The 23,062-nt window shown below is 39.5% G+C and overlaps 1 protein-coding gene across 2 annotated transcripts in view; it reads left to right on the top strand.

Annotated features, from left to right (window-relative positions):
• ino80 (INO80 complex ATPase subunit) overlaps positions 1 to 23,062 on the top strand; it is a 233,907-nt gene that overhangs the window by 80,490 nt on the left and 130,355 nt on the right. For both annotated transcript variants that reach the window (XM_073040376.1, XM_073040377.1), the window contains exons 13-21: positions 5,075 to 5,155; positions 6,310 to 6,405; positions 8,516 to 8,575; positions 14,489 to 14,631; positions 18,546 to 18,630; positions 19,216 to 19,333; positions 20,194 to 20,279; positions 21,023 to 21,190; positions 22,636 to 22,769. In XM_073040376.1, coding sequence (XP_072896477.1) covers positions 5,075 to 5,155; positions 6,310 to 6,405; positions 8,516 to 8,575; positions 14,489 to 14,631; positions 18,546 to 18,630; positions 19,216 to 19,333; positions 20,194 to 20,279; positions 21,023 to 21,190; positions 22,636 to 22,769 — 971 coding nt within the window. The remainder of the gene's footprint in view (positions 1 to 5,074; positions 5,156 to 6,309; positions 6,406 to 8,515; positions 8,576 to 14,488; positions 14,632 to 18,545; positions 18,631 to 19,215; positions 19,334 to 20,193; positions 20,280 to 21,022; positions 21,191 to 22,635; positions 22,770 to 23,062) is intronic.

Consider the following 23,062-nt stretch of genomic DNA (forward strand, 5'->3'; position numbering starts at 1 on the left):
GATAAGAGGCACAGAACTGTGCACAATACGCCAAGTGCAGTCTGACCAATGCCATACATATCATGGATTAGCATTGTATCCTTACTCTTCTAGTCCTCTTGTCATGAATGCTAAAAATTGCATTTGCCTTCTTTACCACTGACTCAACCTGCAAGTTAACCTTGAGGGAATTGTGAACAAGGATTCCATCCACTTATATGCACAGTGGTAAAGTGTTTTGAGATCTTGGTGATGAAATGTAAACACTTCTGCCTGAAAAGCAACTTCGATCTGCTCCAATTTGCCAACATGAGTAACAGGCACACAGCAGATATCATCTCATTGGCTCCTCAGTCAACCCTGAAACATTTGAACAGCAAAGATGCATAAATTAGGTCTTGACAAAGGGTCTCGGCCCGAAACGTTGACTGCTTGCTTCCACGGATACTGCCCGACTTGCTGATTTCCTCCAGCGTGTTGTACATGTTGCTTTGACCCCAGCATCTGCAGTGTACTTTGTGTATACATTAGGAAGATCTCTATCAACTACAGCGCAGCATCCCCTCAACTAATCAATAAGCTTAATACCTCCTTGTGCAATTGGATCCTGGATTTCTTCACTTGTGGACCCCTGTCAGTTCAGACTGGCAACAACATCACCATGATCTCTATCAACTCTACTCACTTTATGCTTATGGCTGTGACTAAGCACAGGTCCAATATCATATTTAAGTTTGCTGATGACACCACTGTCATAGGCCATATCAAAAATGGTGACGAATCAGTATGTAAAAAGGAGAATTTAAATCTGGCTGAGTGGTGCCATAGCAACAACCTTTTACGAAGTGTCATTAAGGTCAAGGAACTGATTATAGAGTTTAGGAAGGGAATCTGGAGGTCCATGACCCTGTCTTCACTGGAAGATCAGAGGCAAATGGGATTAGCAACTTTAAATACCTATGTGTTATGCTTTCAAAGGACGTGTCCTGGGCCCAGCGGGTAAATGCATTACAAAGAAAACACAGCAACGCTTCTACTTTCTTAGGAGTTTCTGGAGATTCAGCATTGCATCTAAAACTTTGCCAACCTTCTATAGATGTGCTGGTGGAGAGTACGTTGACTGGCTTATCACAGACTGGTATGAATCCACCGATGCCCTTGAACAGACAATTCTACAAAAGGTAGTAAATACACCACAGTCCATCATCGGTAAAGCTCTCCTAATCTTTGAGCACATCTCCATGAAATACTGAATAGGAAAGCAGTATCCATCATCAGGGATTCTCACCACCCAGCACAGGCACTCTTCTCGCTGCTGCCATCAGGATGAAGCTACCTGAGCTTCAGAACTGACACTACCAGGTTTAGGAACAGTTACTCTCCCTCAGCCATCAGGCTCTTGGACTCACTTTCAAGGATGCTTCATCTCATGTTCTCTATTTATAAGACCATAAGATATAGGAGCAGAATTATACTATTTGGCCAGTGAAGTCTGCTCTGCCATTTCATCATGGGTGCTCCATTTTCCCCCTCAGCATCAATTTCCTGCTTTCTCCCCAGATCAGAACCAGTAGGCGGCGCAGCACACGGCAGCAGCGGCCTTTTGGATCTGTTGCTACTTTAATTTAGTTTTTTAATCTAATTTTTAATTAAATTTAATTTTAAGGCACAATTAGGATTTAGGGCAATGGATAACAGCGACTATCTACCATCGCCAGTTACTGCTGCAATACAGAGATTGCCCAAAAACTAACCTTCATGAAAATCTGCTGGTTAGCTTGCGCGACCTCGGCTTGCTGAGGGAATCGGGCCTGCAGTCCTCGGAGTCACCTGATACCGGTGGCTGGAGGTGGGGACAGCGTAAGCAGTGTGCGAAGAAATGGAAGCGAGGTGAGCGGGCAGGAGTCTGTGCCAGGAAAAAAGCAAGTCCTAGCCATCCGGCTCTCCTGTCCATTCTGCTCTCCAATGGACATTAAATTGGACTACATCTGTGGCAACGAGATACTCAGCGTGAGTACAGAAATGGGCAGAATCCCGGGTGCTGCCATTCAGCTGATTATTTATATAACAGATTTTCCCCCAAGCCATCGGACTACCAACCTACTGTCCTCTGCTGTGCCTATTGTCTTGTTTATTATTTATTGTAATGTCTGCACTGTTCTGTGTACTTTGTGCAGTCCTGGGTAGGTCTGTAGTCTAGTGTAGTTTTTGTGTTGGTTTACGTAGTTCAGTGTAGTTTTTTTTATTGTTCATGTAGCACCAGGGTTCTGAAAAATGTTCTCGTTTTTACTGTGTACTGTACCAGCAGTTATGGTCAAAATGACAATAAAAGCAACTTGACTTGATATCCTTTCATGCCCTGACTAATTAAGAAACTATCAACTTCTGCCTTAAATATACCCAATGATATGGCCTTCACAGCTGCCTGTGGCAACAAATTCCACAGATTCACCACCCTGGCTAAAGAAATTTCCCCTCATCTCCATTCTAAAAGAACACCCTGTGTCCTCTGGTCTTAGACTCCCCTACCATAGGAAATATCTTCTCCTCATCTACTCTATTGAGGCCTTTCACCATTCGATAGGTTTCAATGAAGTCCTATTTCATTCTTCTGAATTCCAGTGAATGCAAGCCCAGAGCCATCAAATGCTCCTCATATGATAAACCTTTCAATCCCAGAATCATTTTCATAAATCTTCGAAAACTCTCCAATATCATCACATCTTTTATTAGATGGAAGGCTCAAAACTGCTCACAGTACTCCAACTGAGGCCTCACTGGTGCCTTATAAAGCCTCAATATTACGTACCGTAGATTCCGGATTATAAGCCGCTACTTTTTTCCCACATTTTGAACAGCTTTGAACTCTGCGGCCTATAATCCAGAGCGGCTAATACATGGTTTTTTTTCATGCCGCCTCGTAAACATTTTGCCTCGTAACAGTAGACCAATAAAATTGATGAGTAGTTCACAGAGGTCCAATGAAATTGTACGATAAATCAAGCGCACTTTCACAATTAAATTATTGTAAATCAGTCATTTGTACTCACCCTCATCAACATGGAAAATACTCGAAGAAAAGCAAGACCCGAGCGCGTCAGACCCGATTAGACCCGATCGCATTGCGCAAGCGCGTCAGACCCGATTAGACCCGATCGCATTGCGCAAGCGCGTCAGACCCGATTAGACCCGATCGCATTGCGCAAGCGCGTCAGACCCGATTAGACCCGAGCGAAAACGCTGCTTTTAAGTTAAAGTCGATCAATAACTTTTCCTGGTAGGCTGCAGTATATATATTTTTACCAGTCGCTAGGAGATATTGGAATGTTGTTCGTGCTGTTCAGTAAAAAAGTATATGCAACGTAATTTGTGTTACCGATACGTATGTATATTTAAAAGTAGCGGTGCGGCCTAAAATCCGGTGCGGCCTTTACAATTAAAAAATTGATTTTATTTCTAAAATTAGAGCCTGCGGCTTTTAATCAGGTGCGCTCTGTAGTCCGGAATCTACGGTACTCGCTTTTATATTCTTCTCTTCCCCCCCCCCCCCCCCCAAAATGCGAACATCATGTTTGCCTTCCTTACCATAGGCTTAACCTACAAATTAACCTTTAGGAAATCCTGCACGAGGACTCCCAAGTTTCTTTGCACCTCAGATTTTTGTATTTCTCTCCATTTAGAAAAAGTCTACACTTTTATTTCTCCTACCAAAGTGCATGACCATACACTTTCCAACACTGTATTCCATCTGCCACTTCTTTGCCCAGTCTCCTAATCTGTCTAAGTCCTATTGTAGCCACTTTACTTCCTTAAAACCACCGGCTCCTCCTCCTATTTTCAAATTGTCTGCAAAATTGGCCACAAACCCATGAATTTCATCATCCAAATCATTGACAGATAACGTGAAAAGAAGTGCTTCCAACACAGACCACTGTGGAACACCATTAGTCACCGGCAGCCAACCAGAAAAGGTCTCTTTGCCACCTGCCAGTCAGCCAATCTTCTATCCATGCTAGTATCTTTCCTGTAATACTATGGTTAAGCAGTAATACCATTGTTAAGCAGTCTTGTCTGTGGTACCTTGTTAAAGACTTGCTGAAAATCCAAGTACACAAAATCCCCCAATTTCCCTTTATCTATCTTGCTTGTTATTCAAAGATTTCCAACAGATTTGTCATGCAAGATTTTCCGTTAAGGAAACCATGTTGACTATAGCATACTTTATCATGCTTCTCCAAGTACCCTGAAACCTCATCCCTATGATCTCTAACACCTTCCCAACCACTGATGTCAAGCTAACTGGCCTAAAAATTGCTTTCTTCTGTCTTCCTCCCTTCTTGAAGAGAGAAGTGATAATTGCAATTTTGCAGTCCTCTGGAATCATTCCAGAATCTTGTGATTTTTGGAAAGATCATTAGTCTCTTCAGCCACCCCTTTCAGAACCCTGGGTGTCATCCATCTGTTCCGGGTGATTAATCTACGTTCACACCTTTCAGCTTCCCAAACATCTTCTCCCTAGATAAGGCTAGCAACTGTACTCCCTTCTGCCCCTTGGCACTCTCGAACTTCCAGCACACCCCTTCTGTCTTCCACAATGAAGACTGATGCAAAATACTTGCCAAATTTGTCTGCCTTTTTTTATCTTTACTATCTCTCCAGTGCCATTTTTCAGCAGTCTAATGTTCAGTATTCCCTCTCTTATCCTTTATATATCTGAAAAACCTCTCAGATATTTCTGTCTAGCTTACCTTCATATTTCAACTTTTCTCTCCTTATGGCTTTTTTGGTTGCCTTCTGTTGTTGTTTTTTTTTAAAGCTTCCCATTCCTCTTTGATTTCTATTAACTGCCACTCCTTAATTAACCTTTAAACCTCACTATTTTCTCTCCTTGACAGACTTTTTTAATAGCTGTTATGTGCAACATTTGGCTGTTTGAAAGCAGTGGTTACCGTTATTGTGTGCTTGTATTCTACCAAGTGATTGAAATGAGATCCAGTTAATATTACTTTAATTATTAATGTCTGTTTAATATGTGTACATTTGACTCAACAATAACTTGAGCTCACTTTTTAAGTTATTTCTCTTCTCCTGCCAGGGCATTAATGGAATCCTTGCTGATGAAATGGGGCTCGGTAAAACAGTGCAGAGCATTGCTTTCTTAGCACATCTAGCGGAGGTGAGATTTATGTTGTTTGACAATTTGAAGAATCTTCACAGAATGCTGTAGTGTACAGCTTTCGATAAATTTTGGTAGCAAATTTGAATTTTAGGGACTCTGCTTACCATACTTTTTCCTTGAACCCCTTTGTAGGACTTCATGTTAATTACCATTTAATGTAAATGTATTCTTGAACTGTTATGCCTGTTCTTTAGATACAGTTTGGCATGTCACATGAACCACATGGATATAGAGAGTAAATCGGTCTTTACATTGTCCTATCAATTACAATAGATTTTGGTTAATTGGGTCAACTCTTCAAAAAGTAAAACTAATCAAGAAAATAGCCAAGACTCCCTTCACTTATCTGGGACGCTGTACTGGTAAGTTGGGGCAGGAGAGTGTCAGTTTCATGTACTTGCATTCGAAAAGCAGTGATTTTTGTTGCTGATAGCTGGCGAGAAGTAAGCAGTAAGACAACTTGGAACAGTTTTGCTCACTGTGGTTTCAAGCATTCAGGCTTTGTGATGCCAGAAACAGCTGGGGATGAAAATGAAACTATTTCACTGCTTCAAGTTAGGAACTACGAAGAAATTGAAGGAATCAACAATCATCTTAAATGTTATAATGAAGATTTGAAGGTTGCAGTCATTGATGGCATTGTATGAAGCAATCCATTATCTGCACAAGATGTCTGCTCTAATTTTGTTCATTTACAGTGAATCAAAAGAACATGGCAGCATACACTGGATGAATTCCTCTGTCAATAACCATTTGGAACTAATAAGAGTTTTATGGTACTGTAGTAGTATTGATAGTGTTCTAATTTCTTCTGTATTTCAATTAAATGCATAACTTTTTCCTCGGGTAAATGATAGTTTGCCTTTTTTATACTTAACTATCTCCATGAAACTTTGGCTAATTTGGGCGGCTGCTTAATTGGGTCAAAATGTACAGGTCCTGATGTGTCCCAGTTAACTGGAATCCACTGGCAGGTGTGCTACAGGAGAGGTATACTATAAAACAGCTTTTATACTGTGCTCATAAACACAGCACAGTTTGATTATGGAGGATCTCTCTCCTCCTGCAATTACCTAACAGTCCCACTACAGTACAGATTCAAACTGAATTTAATGGAGTTTTTGTTTCTAAAAATAATTTTTGTTATACAGAGAGAAAACATCTGGGGTCCATTCTTGATTATCTCTCCTGCTTCTACACTCAACAACTGGCACCAGGAGTTCTCCAGATTTGTTTCAAGATTCAAGGTAATGAGCACAAATGGAACGGAGCAATGCGGCTGTGCAGTTTTGATGAACAAATATTAGTATTGCTGTAAATTCTAACTCAAACTTTAAACTACGTTTTTCTAGGTGGAACGGTAGAGGCACATTATATCGATTTTTCTCCAGTCTTTCTCTCACACATTTGAAACTCAGAAGGCAATAAGATTATTATTCATTATGGATACCAATCAGTTACTGATAGGTCCAGTAATTACTGACAGGTCCTGAAGAAGGGTCTTGACCTGAAACATCGACTATCTGTTCATTTCCATAGATGCTGCCTGACCTGCTGAGTTCCTCCAGCATTTTGTGTTTATAGTAATTCAAGTAGCACAAGTTTTGCCAGAGGGAAGCTGCGGTAAAGGAGGTTAAAATGAAGTTCCTATGTGAATGTCTCAGTAAGTTGAGATAAGATCTCACAAATTTGAATTCTTCGGGTAGTGCCAGCATTAGATGGCAGTATTGCATAGTATTCTGCAAATAAGATGAACCCATGCTTTTGGTAAACTCAGAATTTTGGCTGTAAAGAAGGCATGGATACTGGGGGAGGTGAGGAAAGTTTTTTTTAAGAACTTGTAATATTCCTCAGGATAATGTTTATAATACAAGGACAAGGTAGCATGATCAGGACTTGTACAACAATATAAAACGTGAAGTATTAGTTGTATTTTACTTCAGAGGTTTGCGCTGGAGAATTACTTTGCTACAGTTGGGATTATCACTTTTCTGTCTGATACATTTCAATTTCCATTTTACATCAAGTGTTTTTTGGGCTGAAGATGTCAGAAGTAAGGCATAAATTGAAAGAGTATAGATTTTATACATTGCCGTTTCTAAACTTGATCTCTGGCAGTACTGTATGCCATATGATGTCTATTGCTAACTCTTCAGTGAATTTCTTGATAGTGATTAAGTTGGACTTAATGCATACCATTGTATTGTCGCCTGGACTTGTAGCATACCGTTGTGCCGAGAAGGGATGTGTTTGTCTTGGGTGTTTTTATTGTGATTGCAAGACCTTGTTAGACATGGGTAACAGTGATTCGTTAGCTAGACCAAAGGCAGAACAGTTGTATTGACTTGGTTGTTGCTTGAGCAAAGCCCCTGTGCCTCATTCATCTAAATGAGGGAGACACCACAGGTACCTTTTGTGTTCCTGGATTTCATACAGGGTTGCAGGCTGTCTCTCCCATCAGTGGTGCCCTCTGGTGCTTGCTTGGTGGTTAAACAAGCAGAACCATGACAACTCAGCGACTTGGGCTACATTTTTGTTCTCTTTGTGACTGTTTTTCTGATATTGTAACCATATGTTCAATGTGCTATTGGTAATGCGATTTGTGCCTTGGTCCAAGAGAAATGCTATTTAATTTGGCTAGATTCATGTATGGTTGAATGATAATTAAACTTGATAGTTGAAATTCTTGCAGTCAAGTAAATAATTGTATAACTAATTGTGGCAGTGCAGTGGTGCTGTTTGCAAGCAAATCCTTGCAAATGGAAATCAGATAATTGGTGAAGATAGTGTTGGTTGAAGAGGAAATATTATCAAGGACATCAGCTCTTGTTTTGAAGAACACTAAAGAATTTGCATATTTCAGATATTTCATTTCAGCCAAATGATAACCATCTACAGCATTCTCAGTAGAAGCATTCTGTTGGAAAACCCCAAATGAAAGCAGTGTGTTGAAAATTATTTTGTCAGAGAGTCACAGAAACAAATTCTTCAATCCAGTAAATATGCTCCTACATTAATTGCAATATATATTCTAGCATCTTCATCAACTCTCAGATTCTGCCACTGCTACATACATGTCAGGGCAATTTAATGTAGTTGTTAGTTAATTAATTTACCTACTATTGTCTTTAGGAAGTGGAAGGAAACCAGAGTAACAAGGGAAACCCACAGTCATGGTGCACTTTACACACAGACAGGATCTGAGATCAGGATTGTCATATCTGAAGATCAATCTTGTTCCATTGAGTTATTTACCACTTACCTTGGTTTTCTTTTATTTTTTAAAAGGTGATTAAAAATTAATCTAAAAGGAATACGCGTTGAAAGTTCATTATGTTTGTCTTCCTTAAACTTCAGGTCCTGCCTTACTGGGGCAACCCACATGACCGAAAGGTGATCAGGAAGTTCTGGAGTCAGGTAAAATTTATACTGAATCCTGTCACATGACTATTATAATTACTTGGTGGATAGGTTTGGACACTGGTGTGAATGGCTCAGATAGTATCACTGGGTATGCTGTCCCTCTGGTGTTTAATTTCAAAACTCCATGCATATTTGTGATTGATTGCTATTTACTAATTTTTGCTAACAAAATGGTGGGAAAGTTATTAGCTCATATATTGTATGAGGCAATTCTCTTCATGGTTCAAATGACTCATCCTTGTATGGCTTCATACAGTTGCAAGAAAAAGTTTGTGGACCCTTTGCAATTACCAGGTTTTCTTCACTAATTACTCAGAAAATGTGGTCTGATCTTCATCTAAGTCACAATAATAGACATGCAATCTGTCTAAACTAATAACACACAAACAATTGTACTTTTCATGTTTTATTGTATAATCATTCACAGTCCAGGCTGGAAAATGTATGCGAATCCTTGTATTTAATAACTTGTAGAACCTCCTTTAGCAGCAATAACCTCCACCAAACATTTGCAGTAGCTGCTGATCAGACTTGCACAATGACCAAGAGGAATTTTCAACTATTCCTCCATACAAAACTGTTATAGCTCATCAATATTTCGGGGATAACCTGCATGAACAGCGCTCTTCAGCTCATGCTGCAGCATCTCAATTGGGTTAGGGTCTGGACTCTGACTTGGCTATTCTAAAACACACTTTTTCTTCTGTTCAAACCATTTACTTGTTGATTTACTTTTGCGTTTCAGATCATTGTCTTGTGCTTCTATTCCAACTTCTATTGTGCTTCAGGTGACAAAGTGCTACCCTAACATTCTCTTGTAAAATGTTAAGCTCTCCAGGCCCTGATGCAGCCAAGCAGCCGCAAACCATAATGCTCCTTCTATCATGCTTCACAGTTGGGATGAGGTTTTGCGTTGTTGTGCAGTGCCCTTTCTTTTTTTTGTAATTTATTTTTTTATTGAAGTTCATCATCAAACAAACATTTCCATAAGATGTATTTCAGACATTGTACATATATATCATATAATCATATATATCACAAATCTCCACAAAGTATTTATCTGAGGTATACACTTATAGAAAAGAGTGGAAAGAAAAAAACAAGCAAAAGGAAAGAACTATGTACAAGTAGGGAGTGATCTTTTTTTTTACAACAGATTCATTGATTTGTGAGAATAAAATCAGGCCTTTGAGGCATTATGTAGTTAAACCATTTTTCCCAGTATCTAATCAAATTGTTCCAGCTTATGGTTAACAGATGCTGTTATCTTCTCCATTTTGTAAATATCCTTTGTAATTTCCATTCATGTATTTAAAGTTGGGCTCTCCTGTGATAACCATTCCCTAGTAAGAGTCTTTTTACCAGCCATCAACAGTATATTCATTAAATATTTATCTCTTTTCAACCATTCTTGAGGTATATATCCAAAATATATGGTCTTACTCTCTAAGGGTATTTCACATTTAAAGATGTCTTGTAGGGCATTGTGTATCCCCCTCCAATAGTTTTTGATAACAGGGCAGCCCCAAAAAATATGATAATGATTCGCATTTTGATTTCCACAATTTCTCCAGCAAACAGGGAGGTTACTATCATAATGGGATTTCTGAGAGGGTGTAATAAAATATCTTATCAAGTTTTTCCATCCAGACTCCCTCCATTTCTGTGAACTGGTACACTTCCATTGATATCTCCATATTGTTGTCCATTCTTCCTCAGATATAAGCAGTGCCCTTCTCCAAACATTGGGGTGTGCATTTCTGCCAAAATGTTCAGCTTTTGTCTCAACTGTACAGAACATTGTCCCATAAGCATTGTGGAACATCCAGGTGGTCTTTTGCAAACTTGAGACCTGCAGCTTTTTATCCCCTTTATTTTGCTTTCCTCCATGGTGTCCTTCCATGAACACCATTCTTGTTTTTCTTATAGTGGACTCATGAGCAGAGACTTTTGCACATTCTAGAGATTTCTGAAGGTCTTTTGCTGTTACCCTTGGATTCTTTTTCACCTCCTTCAGCATTGCATGTTGTGCTGTTTGTGCTGCAAAGATCACAATCTTTGTAGGACACCCAGCAGCGGTTATGAATTTCTTCCATTTGTAGACAATTCCTCTTACTGTCGACTGAGAACACTCAGGTCTTTAGAAATGCTTTTGTAGCCTTTTCCATCTTCATACATCCCTACAGCTTTTCTAAAGTCCTCTAAAAGTTGTTTTGACTGAGGTATGGTGCATGTAAACGGATGTTTCTTGAGAAGAGCAGAACCCGTCAGTAACCCGTGTGTCTTTTGTATAGGACAGGGCACCTCTACAACCCACAGTTCTCATCTCATTGATTGTAACACCTGGCTCCAAATAGTTTTTGTAGAAGGCCTTACCCCAGAGGTTCACATTTTTTTGAACCTAGACTTGTTTAAATGGTGTATTTAGTATTGATGAGAACAATTGTTTGTGTTATTATTTTAGGCAGATTGTGTTTGTCTATTATTGTGACTTGGATGAAGATCAAACCACATTTTATGAGTAATTAATGCAGAAAATCAGGTAATTGCAAAAGGTTCACAAACTTTTTTTTTGCATCTGTACACAGATCACTGATGAGGTACTGAAAAGCACCCAATATCTTACTTGGGAATCATACCTTTAGGAGCAATTGGACTTGAAGTCATACTTTCTTTGCCGGGAAATGAGTTCCAAAATAGATGGTCTGCTAACTCTATTCTGGGATGTACATTGTGAACTAGTGATTTGGGTGATTAAGATAAATACTTGCAAAATAATACCGAATTGGTGATTCGTTGGAAAGTTAATATGCTGAAAATTCTTTCGGAGTACATTCCATCCTTTTTCTGGTTATCATATGTAATGTGCTCAACTGACATAGAGAAACCTAAGCTGGCAGATCTCTCAGGAGACTAACTGAAATCTGTTATATTTTGGCCCAGCTTTTGGTCTTAGTATTACTTAATTGGGAAAGATTACTGCTGATCGATATTGAATGCCAGGCAAGTTATCTGAAGAGGGATTAAATTTGAATTTCAGTCTATTTACTGATCGAGTCCCAGTTGGCTTATTTTACAGATTCATAATTAATTGCATGTGGCAACAAGATACTGCCATGTCTTGGCATTAATGTAGCAAACTGCTGGAGGTCATTCAAAAGCTGGCTTAGGTTCAAAGCAAAGTCATATACATGATAAATTAAGAAGGTAGACAGTATATTGAAGAGCTTTACCCTGTACTGTACCTGTCTGTGGATTTAATGGAACAGTTTGGAGGGATCTGTGTGATTATACAGTTTGTCTTGTGCACTATTCGAACAGTATATGATTCAGCATGAAAATGATCAGCAATAAATTGGGAGTATCTTCAGGGGTGATAACTGTGAAGGAGTTTACTAAAGGAATTCCCCAGATTATCATTTTGTTTACCTTCAGCAGAGTGCCTGCTGCAACTTGTGCTGAAATGGGAAAAGAGTGAGGCATGAGTTTTTGAACAACTGAGGACGCATTTTTCTATAGATGTATCCAGTAAAGGGCAGATCATGAGGGTGTCCAAAAAAAGAAGGAACATGCAAGGAATTTAGGTGATTTGCACTTAAGAGTTGAGTTCGGGGTTCAGTATTGCAGGAAAGGAGAACTGGAAGTCTCAAAGTATGAGATTTGAATTTTACATTGATAATAATTGAAATGACATAAAATGCTGAAATATGACATGTTGGAAATGTCCAGCAGGGGCCAAGCAGTATATGTGGAGGTGGAGGTAGGAGGGGAAGCGAGAATGAATGAGTATTTCAGGTGCTTGACCCCCTCAGAACTGGAAAAATGCAAGAATAAGTATGAGGAGAAGAAAACCAAAGTTGCTGATAGGATGAAGACAAAAGTTGTTCAGGTGGTACAATATTTTTGGTTTTGCCTTTTTAGTTAAAAGGAGGGTAGATAGAAAGGGAAAAGTTAAAAAGAACATGCTGGATTAATGAGGTTCTGAACACAGCAGTTTCTGGAAATCTGAAATAAAATATGATGCTTGAAGTATACATCAGATAAACAGAGAGATTAACAAGAGAATTCACATTATGGGTCAATGATCTGGCCTAATTGGCCAAAAACACAGGTCAAGATGGAATGGAGAGTTGAAGTGACAGCAGATACAAGCTCAGGGTCTTCTTTGTGGGCTGAACGTAGATGTTCTGCAAGGTAATTATTCAAGCTGCATTTGGTTTGTTCAGCATCACGGATACTATCAGTGTGACAAAGGTACAAGTAAGCAAGGAAGGACTTTGTTGGCCTTTTGATAAGGGAGGATGCTACAGCAGTATTGTCCACTGATGCCATATGGCACATATGTCAAACTCAAGGCCCGCGGGCCAAATCTGGCCCGCGGTGGAATTATCTTTGGCCCGCGAGATAATACCTAATTACTATTAAAGCTGGCCCCAGTAATCGAAGCGCCTATGGCGTATGATATGGCTAATGCTGAGTTTATTCAGGTACCAGGTTTTCAGGGTTTTTAGTGTTTATTCGGCAGTCTTGCTCGGCAGTCTTCTTCATAAGAAACGGAATTTGTAAAGTGAAGCACTTTGTAGTTATAGCAGAGACTGAGACACATGAGAGCAGGCTGAAAAAACAGAGGCAACGAATGCTGCATTCGCATGCGTCCGACTGATCCGGCCCGCATGAAGCTGCATTTTGCTCAATCCGGCCCGTGACCTAAAATGAGTTTGACACCCTTGCCATATGGGAACTTAGGAAGAAGGGAAGCATCACTCTAGTGAGGGTGTGTTATAGACTCCCTCCCCCAACAGTTAGTGTGAACTTGAGCCAGTGTACTGCTCATAATTGTAATGGAGTTGTATTACTGAGACATTTTAATTTCCCTTTGTTAAGGGTTTGCATAGGGTGAAGTTTGTGAAATATGCTTCAGAAAGTTTTCTGAGTCAATATATCAGAATCATAATCTGATTTAATATCGCTAGCATATGTTGTGAAATTTAGCAGAGCAGCAGCAGTACAATGCAATACATAATATCGGGGAAAAAATCAATATATGTATATTAAATAGTTATTTTAAAAATAGAGTAGTGTTTGTGGGTTCAATGTCCATTTAGAAATTTGATGGCAGAAAAGAAGAAACTTCCTGAATTGCTGTGTGAATTGCTTCTGTACCTCCTACCTGATGGTAACAATGAGAAGAGGGCATGTCCTGAGTGGTGGGATTCCTTAATAATGGACGCTGCTTTCTGAGGCACTGCTTCTTGAAGATGTCTTGGATATTATGGAGGCTAGTACCCATGATGGAGCTGACTAATTTTACAACTTTCTGTTGCTTTCTGACTCTAATGTCAAGGATTAATTAACATTGGATTCAATGATTCTGGATTACCATGCTTTGTGTTAGAGGTATCCATTTCTAATGGAAGGTCATCCACCATATGAAAATCATTCACTATCCTATCATTGTACAAATATTACATGATCTGGTTGTTTCCCACAGTTCCTGTCAAAATGAACAGGTCTGTACACATAGGCTCGCATTGAAAAAAGCAGCTAAATAGATTGAAAGGCTTGAATCTAATGTTTTGAGGAGTTGGGTATCTGTGGTAAGAGTGTCTGTTGAGTATTTTGCCATGAGTTGTCTCTCTCATTGGCTTTGCAGTAAATGAGGAGAAGCGGATATTATGTATGTTCTTCCAGTTGTTCCCAACATTGCACAAGTATTTTCCTGTAATTGTCAAAGCTGAACACCTTGTCTAAGGATCCAGCATTAGCTTGTATTATTACAGTCTTTGAATTAGTTTGGCCTGTATTAAGGAATGTAGACTGAAAAAGTGTTCCATCAGCAACCACATTGTAATTTTTTTTCAGACTCTTTGCCAATAACTGCTGTCTTTTATCTTTTCTTGGTTTTAGAAAACATTGTACACACAAACTGCACCTTTCCATGTGGTGATAACCAGTTATCAGCTGGTGGTTCAGGATGTGAAGTACTTTCAGCGGGTGAAGTGGCAATATATGGTGCTGGATGAAGCACAGGCACTTAAAAGCAGTTCCAGGTAAACCAGTCTTATCAGTTTCATTCTGCATGAATAGTTTGTGTCAGGAGGGTTTATTGGCAGACATGCATGGAGAATACAGATGTTAAAAGTTGACAGGTAGGAAAACGAGGGGGAATTTGCAGATGTATCTATTAGAAGATGTTTGGATGATGAATGTACAGGCAGACCCCGAGTTACGAACGTCTGACTTACGGACAACTCGTAGTTACGAACTGAGGAAGGAGAACGCCGTCTGACATTTTAAGTTGGATAGTAACGCTGTCCGCCATTTTAAGTCGTTGCTGTTGACACTGTGAGTGTTTAACTTTGTATTTGACTTAGATTTTTCTTAGTAAGATTCACCCTGACCCCACGGCCCACTCTTTCCCCCCCCCCGTTCCGGTCGGCTGGTGGTGCAGTGAGATCAGCGCTGGGCTGGAGAATGGAGGTTCCCAAGTTCGATTTAGTGACAGACTGCTCCTGTGCTGAGCTGATGTCAATCCAGTGACTTCTGTACCATCCGTGCCGGGTTGATGTCGAGCTTGCAACTCGACCTCGTAAAAAAAACACTGCCACCTCCAGTTTAAATTCCCATGCGGAATATTGTGGAGAATCAAATAACCAAACCCAGCACAACCCCCACTTGTCCCATTTAACCTGTCTCAGTGCAGAGGAGTTTAGGACCCGGGGAATTCAGTGCGGTGGTCCTTAGGACCCAGTGGACCTTGGTCGCCGGTGGAGCTCGGGACCCGCCGCCCACAGTGTTTGTTCCATTGACGGGAAGCGATTGAAAATAAAGTGGAAATAATAAAGCGTTTGGAAAGAGGTGAAACGCCATCGGTCATTGGAAAAGCGTTAGGCTACAGTCGGTCAATGATCAGAACAATTTTAAAGGACAACAGATAAAGTGACAATAACGGAGCATGTAAAAGGCCCTGCCCCAATGAAAGCTACAATTATTACTGCGCAACACAGTGGTTTAATTATTAGAATACACACGTTTCTTAAGCGTTTTATATGCATAGGAAGGTAAGATATATACTATATACTAAGACAAACGTTTGACTAACTGATACTAAATAATACTGGATGTACTTGTTCCGGCTTACGTACAAATCCGACTTAAAGACGGACACAGGAATGGAACTCGTACGTAACCTGGGGACTGCCTGTAGTTGTTTACGGCATTGCACCACAGATAACTAAGAGGATAGTGACAGTTTTAACAGTAAAGTGCAGCGAAGATTCACTGGGATGTTGTTTGGATTGTGGAACCTTAGTTGTTGGAAAGTGGTGCAATAGGATGGATTTATTTTCTCTGAAGCAAAGGAGGCTGAGAGGTGACATGGTATAAATATAAAAATTGAGAGACTCAGAGAGGGTTTCTAAAATCATTTCCCTAGCTTGTAGTATTAGAAATGAGGACACATGTTTAAGGTAAGCTGAAGTTTTAAAAGGGGTACGATATCTGGATGTCAGAAGTGGTTGTGAAGACAGATACAGTTATGATGTTGGGCAGTCACTTAAATAGACAAGGTGTAGAAGGAAATGGTCATAATACAGTCAAAGGGGATTGGCACTGATGGTCAACAAGGAGAGCATGTGCTTTGTGGATCCAGAACTGGCTTGCCCACAGAAGGCAAAGAGTGGTTATAGATGGGTCATATTCTGCATGGAGGTCGGTAACCAGTAGTGTACCTCAGGGATCTGTTCTGGGACTCCTACTCTTCGTGATTTTTATAAATGATCTGGATGAGGAAGTGGAGGGAATGGTTAGTAAATTTGCTGAAGACGCAAAGGTTGAGGGTGTTGTGGATAGTGTGGAGGGCTGTCAGAGGTTACAGCGGGACATTGATAGGATGCAAAACTGGGCTGAGAAGTGGCAGATGGAGTTCAAACCAGATAAGTGTGAGGTGGTTCATTTTGGTAGGTCAAGTATGATGGCAGTATATAGCATTAATGGTAAGACTCTTAGCAGTGTGGAGGATCAGAGGGATCTTGAGGTCCGAGTCCATAGGACACTCAAAGCTGCTGCGCAGGTTGACTCTGTGGTTAAGAAAGCATATGGTGCATTGGCCTTCATCAATCGTGGGATTGAGTTTAGGAGTTGAGAGGTAATGTTGCAGCTATATAGGACCCTGGTCAGACCCCACGGAGTACTGTGCTCACTTCTGGTCACCTCACTACAGGAAGGAAGTGGAAACCATAGAAAGGGTGCAGAGGAGATTTACAAGGATGTTGCCTGGATTGGGGAGCATGCCTTATGAGAATAGGTTGAGTGAACTTGGCCTTTTCTCCTTGGAGTGACGGAGGATGAGAGGTGACCTGATAGAGGTGTATAAGGCATTGATCGTGTGGATAGTCAGAGGTTTTTTCCCAGGGCTGAAATGGCTAGCACAAGAGGGCATAGTTTTAAGGTGGTTGGAAATAGGTACAGAGGAGATGTCAAGGGTAAGTTTTTTTTAATGCAGAGAGTGGGGAGTGCGTGGAATGGGCTGCTGGCGACGGTAGTGGAGCTAGGTACAATAGGGTCTTTTAAGAGACTTCTGGGCAGGTACATGGAGCTCAGAAAAATAGAGGGCTATGGGTAACCCTAGGTAATTTCCCAGGTAAGGACCTGTTCGGCACAGCTTTGTGGGCCGAAAGGCCTGTATTGTTTTGTAGGTTTTCTATGACTCATAACTCATGTTCTCAGCATTTTTTTTATTTGTACAACTTGTCCTCTTTTGTACATTCTTTCATTTCCTTGCAAGAATTTACAGGAATCTCAAGGTAGTATAAAGGTGACATAAATGTACTTTGATAATAAATTTACTTTGAACTTCATGCTAGACATCTCTGTCTCTGAATGTGATATTAATTTTTTTTATTTGTCCAAAAATGAATGGTGAGATCTTGTTTTGGAAAAGTTTGTTAAACTATTCTGAATTGCATTGTGTTTCGATGTGCCCGTATCTGATCTGTCATTATCTTTTCACAAAGCCTACAGGTGAGAATTGGAGTGTCACTTGCAAAGAGTTGGAGGAATTTGGAATTATTTCTCTTGATGTAACTAAATATTGAGGGAGTAGGAAGGACTTGGGTTATTGGGGATCATGGATATTATTATATCTTTCAAGTCACTTATTATTGTCATTTTGACCATAACTGTTGGTACAGTACACAGTAAAAACAAGACAACGTTTTTCAGGACCATGGTGCTACATGAACAATACAAAAACTACTCTGAACTACGTAAACCACCACAAAAACTACACTAGGCTACAGACCTACCCAGGACTGCATAAAGTACACAGAACAGTGCAGGCATTACAGTAAGTAATAAACAAGACAATAGGCACAACAGAGGTCAGTAGGTTGGTAGTCAGATGGCTTGGGAGAAAATCTGTTACATAAATAAACAGCTGAATGGCAGTGTCAGGGATTTCGTCCCTTTTATGTACTCCCGCCGAGTATTTCGTTGCCACAGATGTAGTCCAATTTAATGTCCATTGGAGAGCAGAATGGACGGGAGAGCCGGCTGGTTAGGGCTTGCTTTTTCCCTGGCACAGACTTCTGCCTGCTCACCTCACTTCCGCTTCCTTGCACACCGCTTACGACGTCCCCACCTCTGGCCACTGGCATCAGACGACTCCGAGGACTGCAGGCCTTTCACTCTTAAGTTCAATTTAATTTAATTTAATTGCCTGCAGTAGTCTAACTGGGAGTTGTCCATTCCTGGAATGGCACATCTTCAGAGCTCTCTGGTAGGTTGTCCAGTCTTCATTTTGTTTGCTGTTGGAATTTTGGTAGAGTTAGTGTAGGGTTCTTTAAACTGGGTCCACACTGCAAAGAAATATGATACTATTGGATGCAGAATAAATTTTTGACTTACCGATTGTTGCAAGCTGTATAAACTTGAATTGTCTAAGGCACCTCCTATCTCTCTGCAGTGTTCGTTGGAAGATTCTGCTACAATTCCAGTGTCGCAACCGACTGCTGCTCACAGGAACCCCCATTCAGAACACTATGGCAGAGGTCAGATATTCATTTGTACCAGCATTGTTCAGTCAAAATTGCAGATAGGCAGCTATGCTTATGAAATACCTCCAGATGTAAAAAAAAGTTGTGATTTGTATTTTGTGAAAGTATTAAAACTTTTGGAAAATTGCCATAGAGTATCTTGTTGTATCTAAGGGGTCTGGATAACAATCTTTAATCTGTTTAGAACTATCTTTTTGGAATTTGTTCCTAATTTTATTCCTGTAAGAGTATTCTTCTTCCATATCTTGTGTGTCCTTGTGCCTTGTTTTCATGTTCCTGAAGCAACTATTCACCTCCATTGCTTTTTTTGGAATATGAGAGTTCTTTTTGTTGCCAAGTGGCTTATCCTTTCTTTTTGAGTGCATGTACAATGTGTAGCTGAGAAGAAAATTAAGTTTTAAGAAAAATGCAGTTTCTGCCATATTTTAAGCATAAGCATCAGTTGAAAGTGAGCATATAATTGGTAGTTAATACTGTTCTAGTAAACATCTAGGAGAGAAGTAGGTGGTAAATGAACTTGTATATAAAGCTTTTTCGTGCAATTACTATGTTTACAGTATATATTGCTTCTTCCCTTAGCTGTGGGCGCTGCTACATTTTATCATGCCAACACTCTTTGATTCACATGATGAATTCAATGAATGGTTTTCCAAGGATATTGAAAGCCATGCTGAGAATAAATCTGCCATTGATGAAAGTAAGTGCTTGCTTTCAAAACATAATACAGTGTTTAGTTACTTTGTATCAGACTCATATAGCTTCCAAAGCATTTCTCGTATTTTTGTATTGATATTTTGTTTCTAGCAGTATTTAGTCCTCACAGTTATTGATCTTTGAAAATGTTTTCCCTGATTTCCTTTCCTTAATTTTTACTTCAAACTCCATGGGCACTAGCCACCCCAGCATCAAGGGTATCTTCAAAAGGTGATGTCAGTGATATTAAACCTGGTGCTGATTCTGAAACTTGTTAAATTTCACTCTGTTTTATGAGTTTTTGGTCATCTGAAACCCCATTATACTACCATATTCATTATCTGCAGCCAGACCATAGTGATTTCTTCAGTGTATCTCAGAGACAAATTTGTTACATTTATTCCTGTAGCAAAACCTTGGAAGTAAGCTCTATGTTTGCAGCCCACACATGCATAATATGAAATTTCATGAAATAGGAACATGAGCTCCTTCTGTCATGGACAATGGCTGTTAACAGATTAATGAGATTAAGAATGAATATTCATTATTACACTGAAATTTAGATGGTGGATGGGAGGGATTCCCATTTAATTTTTGTTTTAGTTCTTTAATATTGGAATTAAATATGTTTGAATTCGTCTTTTGGGCAGCAGACTGTGTGGCAAGCCATTGTTTGGCTGCACAATTTTTTTGTTGGATTGGAGACAGTGCTGGGTAGATAGAACAGTCACAGCCAGTTCGTTTGGATCTTTAATGCCAGCATTTTGGAGAACAGGTCCTCTAGGGGTACTTGACAAAGTGCTTGGGCAGTGCCAGTGAAGAGCACAAACTAATACTGATGGCTTTCCCATTTTATCTCTATAGACCAGCTGTCTCGTCTCCACATGATTCTCAAGCCCTTCATGTTAAGGAGGATCAAAAAGGATGTGGAGAATGAGCTCTCTGATAAGGTAAGACTGGTATTACATGATAGATGCAGTGTCTTGGAATTGACAGTGATTTGTTCCCAAACCAGTAATACCTGATCATCGTTTTAAAGCTGATACAAGCAACAATTATATTCATTCTGACCTGTGAAGTTGTATTACATGGTTTGAACGTGTTCTAAGTTTTCAGATGAGTTGATATTTTTTGGAAGTGGAATTTTTTAAAAATGATTTCCTTTTATAGAAGTTGTGCTGCATTTAAAATGTGTGTAAGTCAAGATTTCTTCATGATGTAGTTAGCTGATCTGATTTTATTGAAATGGTATTACACTGCTATATCAATCAGATTGAGTCTAAGAGGATTTGCTTGTTATTCCTGTATTTCGTCATCAATATGTTTTCGATTTCTTCCTCCTCCTCCCCCCCCCCACCAAAAATGTTTTCACTTTCTCTTGTGAGACTTTGTCTCTTGGTTGGTGTATTATTGCCATGCTGAAATACAAAATTTGTAATATCAAAAGTGTAATCATATAAATATGAGTAATTTATTTCTGAATATAGTGTATTTGTATAGTGCAACAGTGCTGTTGGTGTTCAAATTTCTTTATATACAGTAAGATTTTTGAAACACAAGTACCCTAGATGGAGCCACACTGTATCTCAACAAATATACACTTGTGAAAGATGGCGCTTACCATGTTTTTACTCATCTGAATCCTGTTTGACTGTATCCACTAAATAAGTGTTCTGCTCTGTGTTTCATACAGATTGAGATACTAATGTACTGCCAATTGAAAAGCAGGCAGAAGATGCTCTATCAGGCTTTAAAGAACAAAATTTCCATTGAAGACCTACTACAGTCATCCATGGGAACCACTCAACAGGCCCAGAATACCACCAGCAGTCTCATGAACCTCGTCATGCAATTTCGAAAGGTTAACAGATAGATTATTGGATTATTGTCTATACTTAAATAATTCACCTCCTTTCATTCACTTGCTCACATTTCTGGATTTGGTTGTATAGTTCCTATAATCTTTCTATTTAATTCTATCATAAAAGAGACCACCTTTAAAGAAACTTTAAATGAACAAAGGAGTGAACAAGTGGGGAGAGTGGAAGTAAATTCAACAAGTTTGCTTTTGTTGTTCCATTATAAATGTGATCACAGGAAATGTTAAACTAGAATGTGTGGTGCAGGTTTTCCTATAAGCTCTGAACTGTTTATCAAGCAAACCTTGGAATTGGTGTGGGCTAAAAGAGCTGTGACCAAGTCAGTTATGCATTTTAAATACCTGAATCTGAACTCCCAGACACTCAAGTTGACTGCTGTGCAGACGGCAGCAAAGTTTATGCTGAACATGATGCTTCTAAGGGGAAACTGTAAAATGAGTTCCCTGGTGAATCTGATATTTTGTGCAGAATCTAGTATATTTCTGGATAGTCATGAAGTAATGTCCATCAAAGAGTACTTCCTGTATTTGAAGCTCCTCCACATGATAATCAACTCATCTTTTCTCTATCCTCAACGCTTTAAAAGTTGCCTGTTCAATATGGACCTCACCACTTTGCAGAGGCTACATGATGTTTAGAATGTTGGGCAAACCATGATCATTGTGCTGAACATGATGCCAAATTAAACCAATCCCTTCTGCCAGCATATGATCCATATCAGTTTAATCTCTGCATATTAACGTGCCTCTCTAAGCCCCTCTTAAATGCAACTATGGTATCTGCTTTTTCCACCACTCCATTCGGCGTGTCCTAAATACCTACCTTTGTGTATAATATAAAAAGCCCCAAATATCTCTTTTAACTTATCCTGTCTTGCCTTAAAGCTGTGCCCATCAGTGTTTGACATTTTACCCTGGGAACTAGATTCCATTTACCCATGCAATGCCAATCACAATTTGTAAGCTTCTGTAAGGTTACGTCTCTACCTCAAATGTTCTAGGGGAAAAACAATCCATGTTTATCCAACCTCTTATTTGTTTGTTTTGTTTAACTTCTCCCTCTTTCTCTATCTGCCCTGATGCTTTTGAGTCGTGCATCTGTGAGCCCAGCACTACTTTGGTTGCTAAACAGGTGTACAGTAACCATCAGCAGTATTATCCTTGGGTTTATTGTGAGTGAAGGTCATGGATAGGAGCCCTTTTTGTTTTAATTTCTGCCTTTCTGAATTAGACGAACTTAGCATCTGCTTTCATCCTGGGAGAATCTGCACAAACTAAGGATTTGTGCTTTCTCACAGTACACCATCAGGGATAAGAGCTTTTATGCACGATGTCAGATTTAGAAATTAATATAGCAAATTAGTTTGTGTTGCTGCCTGTGTTTATTCATGTCATATGTCTAGCCAGTTTTGTCTTTACTTTTTCAGGTCTGTAACCACCCAGAACTATTTGAACGGCAAGAGACTAAATCACCTTTTCACATGTCTCTGAAACCTTACAACATTCCAAAGCTTATTTATAGAGATGGGCAGATTAACCACTTCAATCACTGTCGCAACAGGTCAGCATGATAGGTCACCTATCTTCTCTGCAAATCAAACTAAATGATTACTATTTAAGTACATTAATGTCAATGTTTTTGCTGCCCTAAACACCAGCAATGTAACAGGCCGTAACTATGTTAATATTTTTATTTGATATGTAAACGTTCATTACTTTTTTAAATCAATGTTTGGTTAGCAGTGCATAAATTACTTTATTGTGATATCAGCTACTTAATATAATCCCTGCATGCAGTTCTTTTCATTAGTCACAAACTAATGAAAGTCTTAAAAATTCTGTCCGGATGAATTT

Source organism: Hemitrygon akajei, chromosome 3 (assembly GCF_048418815.1).
Source record: "Hemitrygon akajei chromosome 3, sHemAka1.3, whole genome shotgun sequence".
Classification (NCBI taxonomy): Eukaryota; Metazoa; Chordata; class Chondrichthyes; order Myliobatiformes; family Dasyatidae; genus Hemitrygon; species Hemitrygon akajei.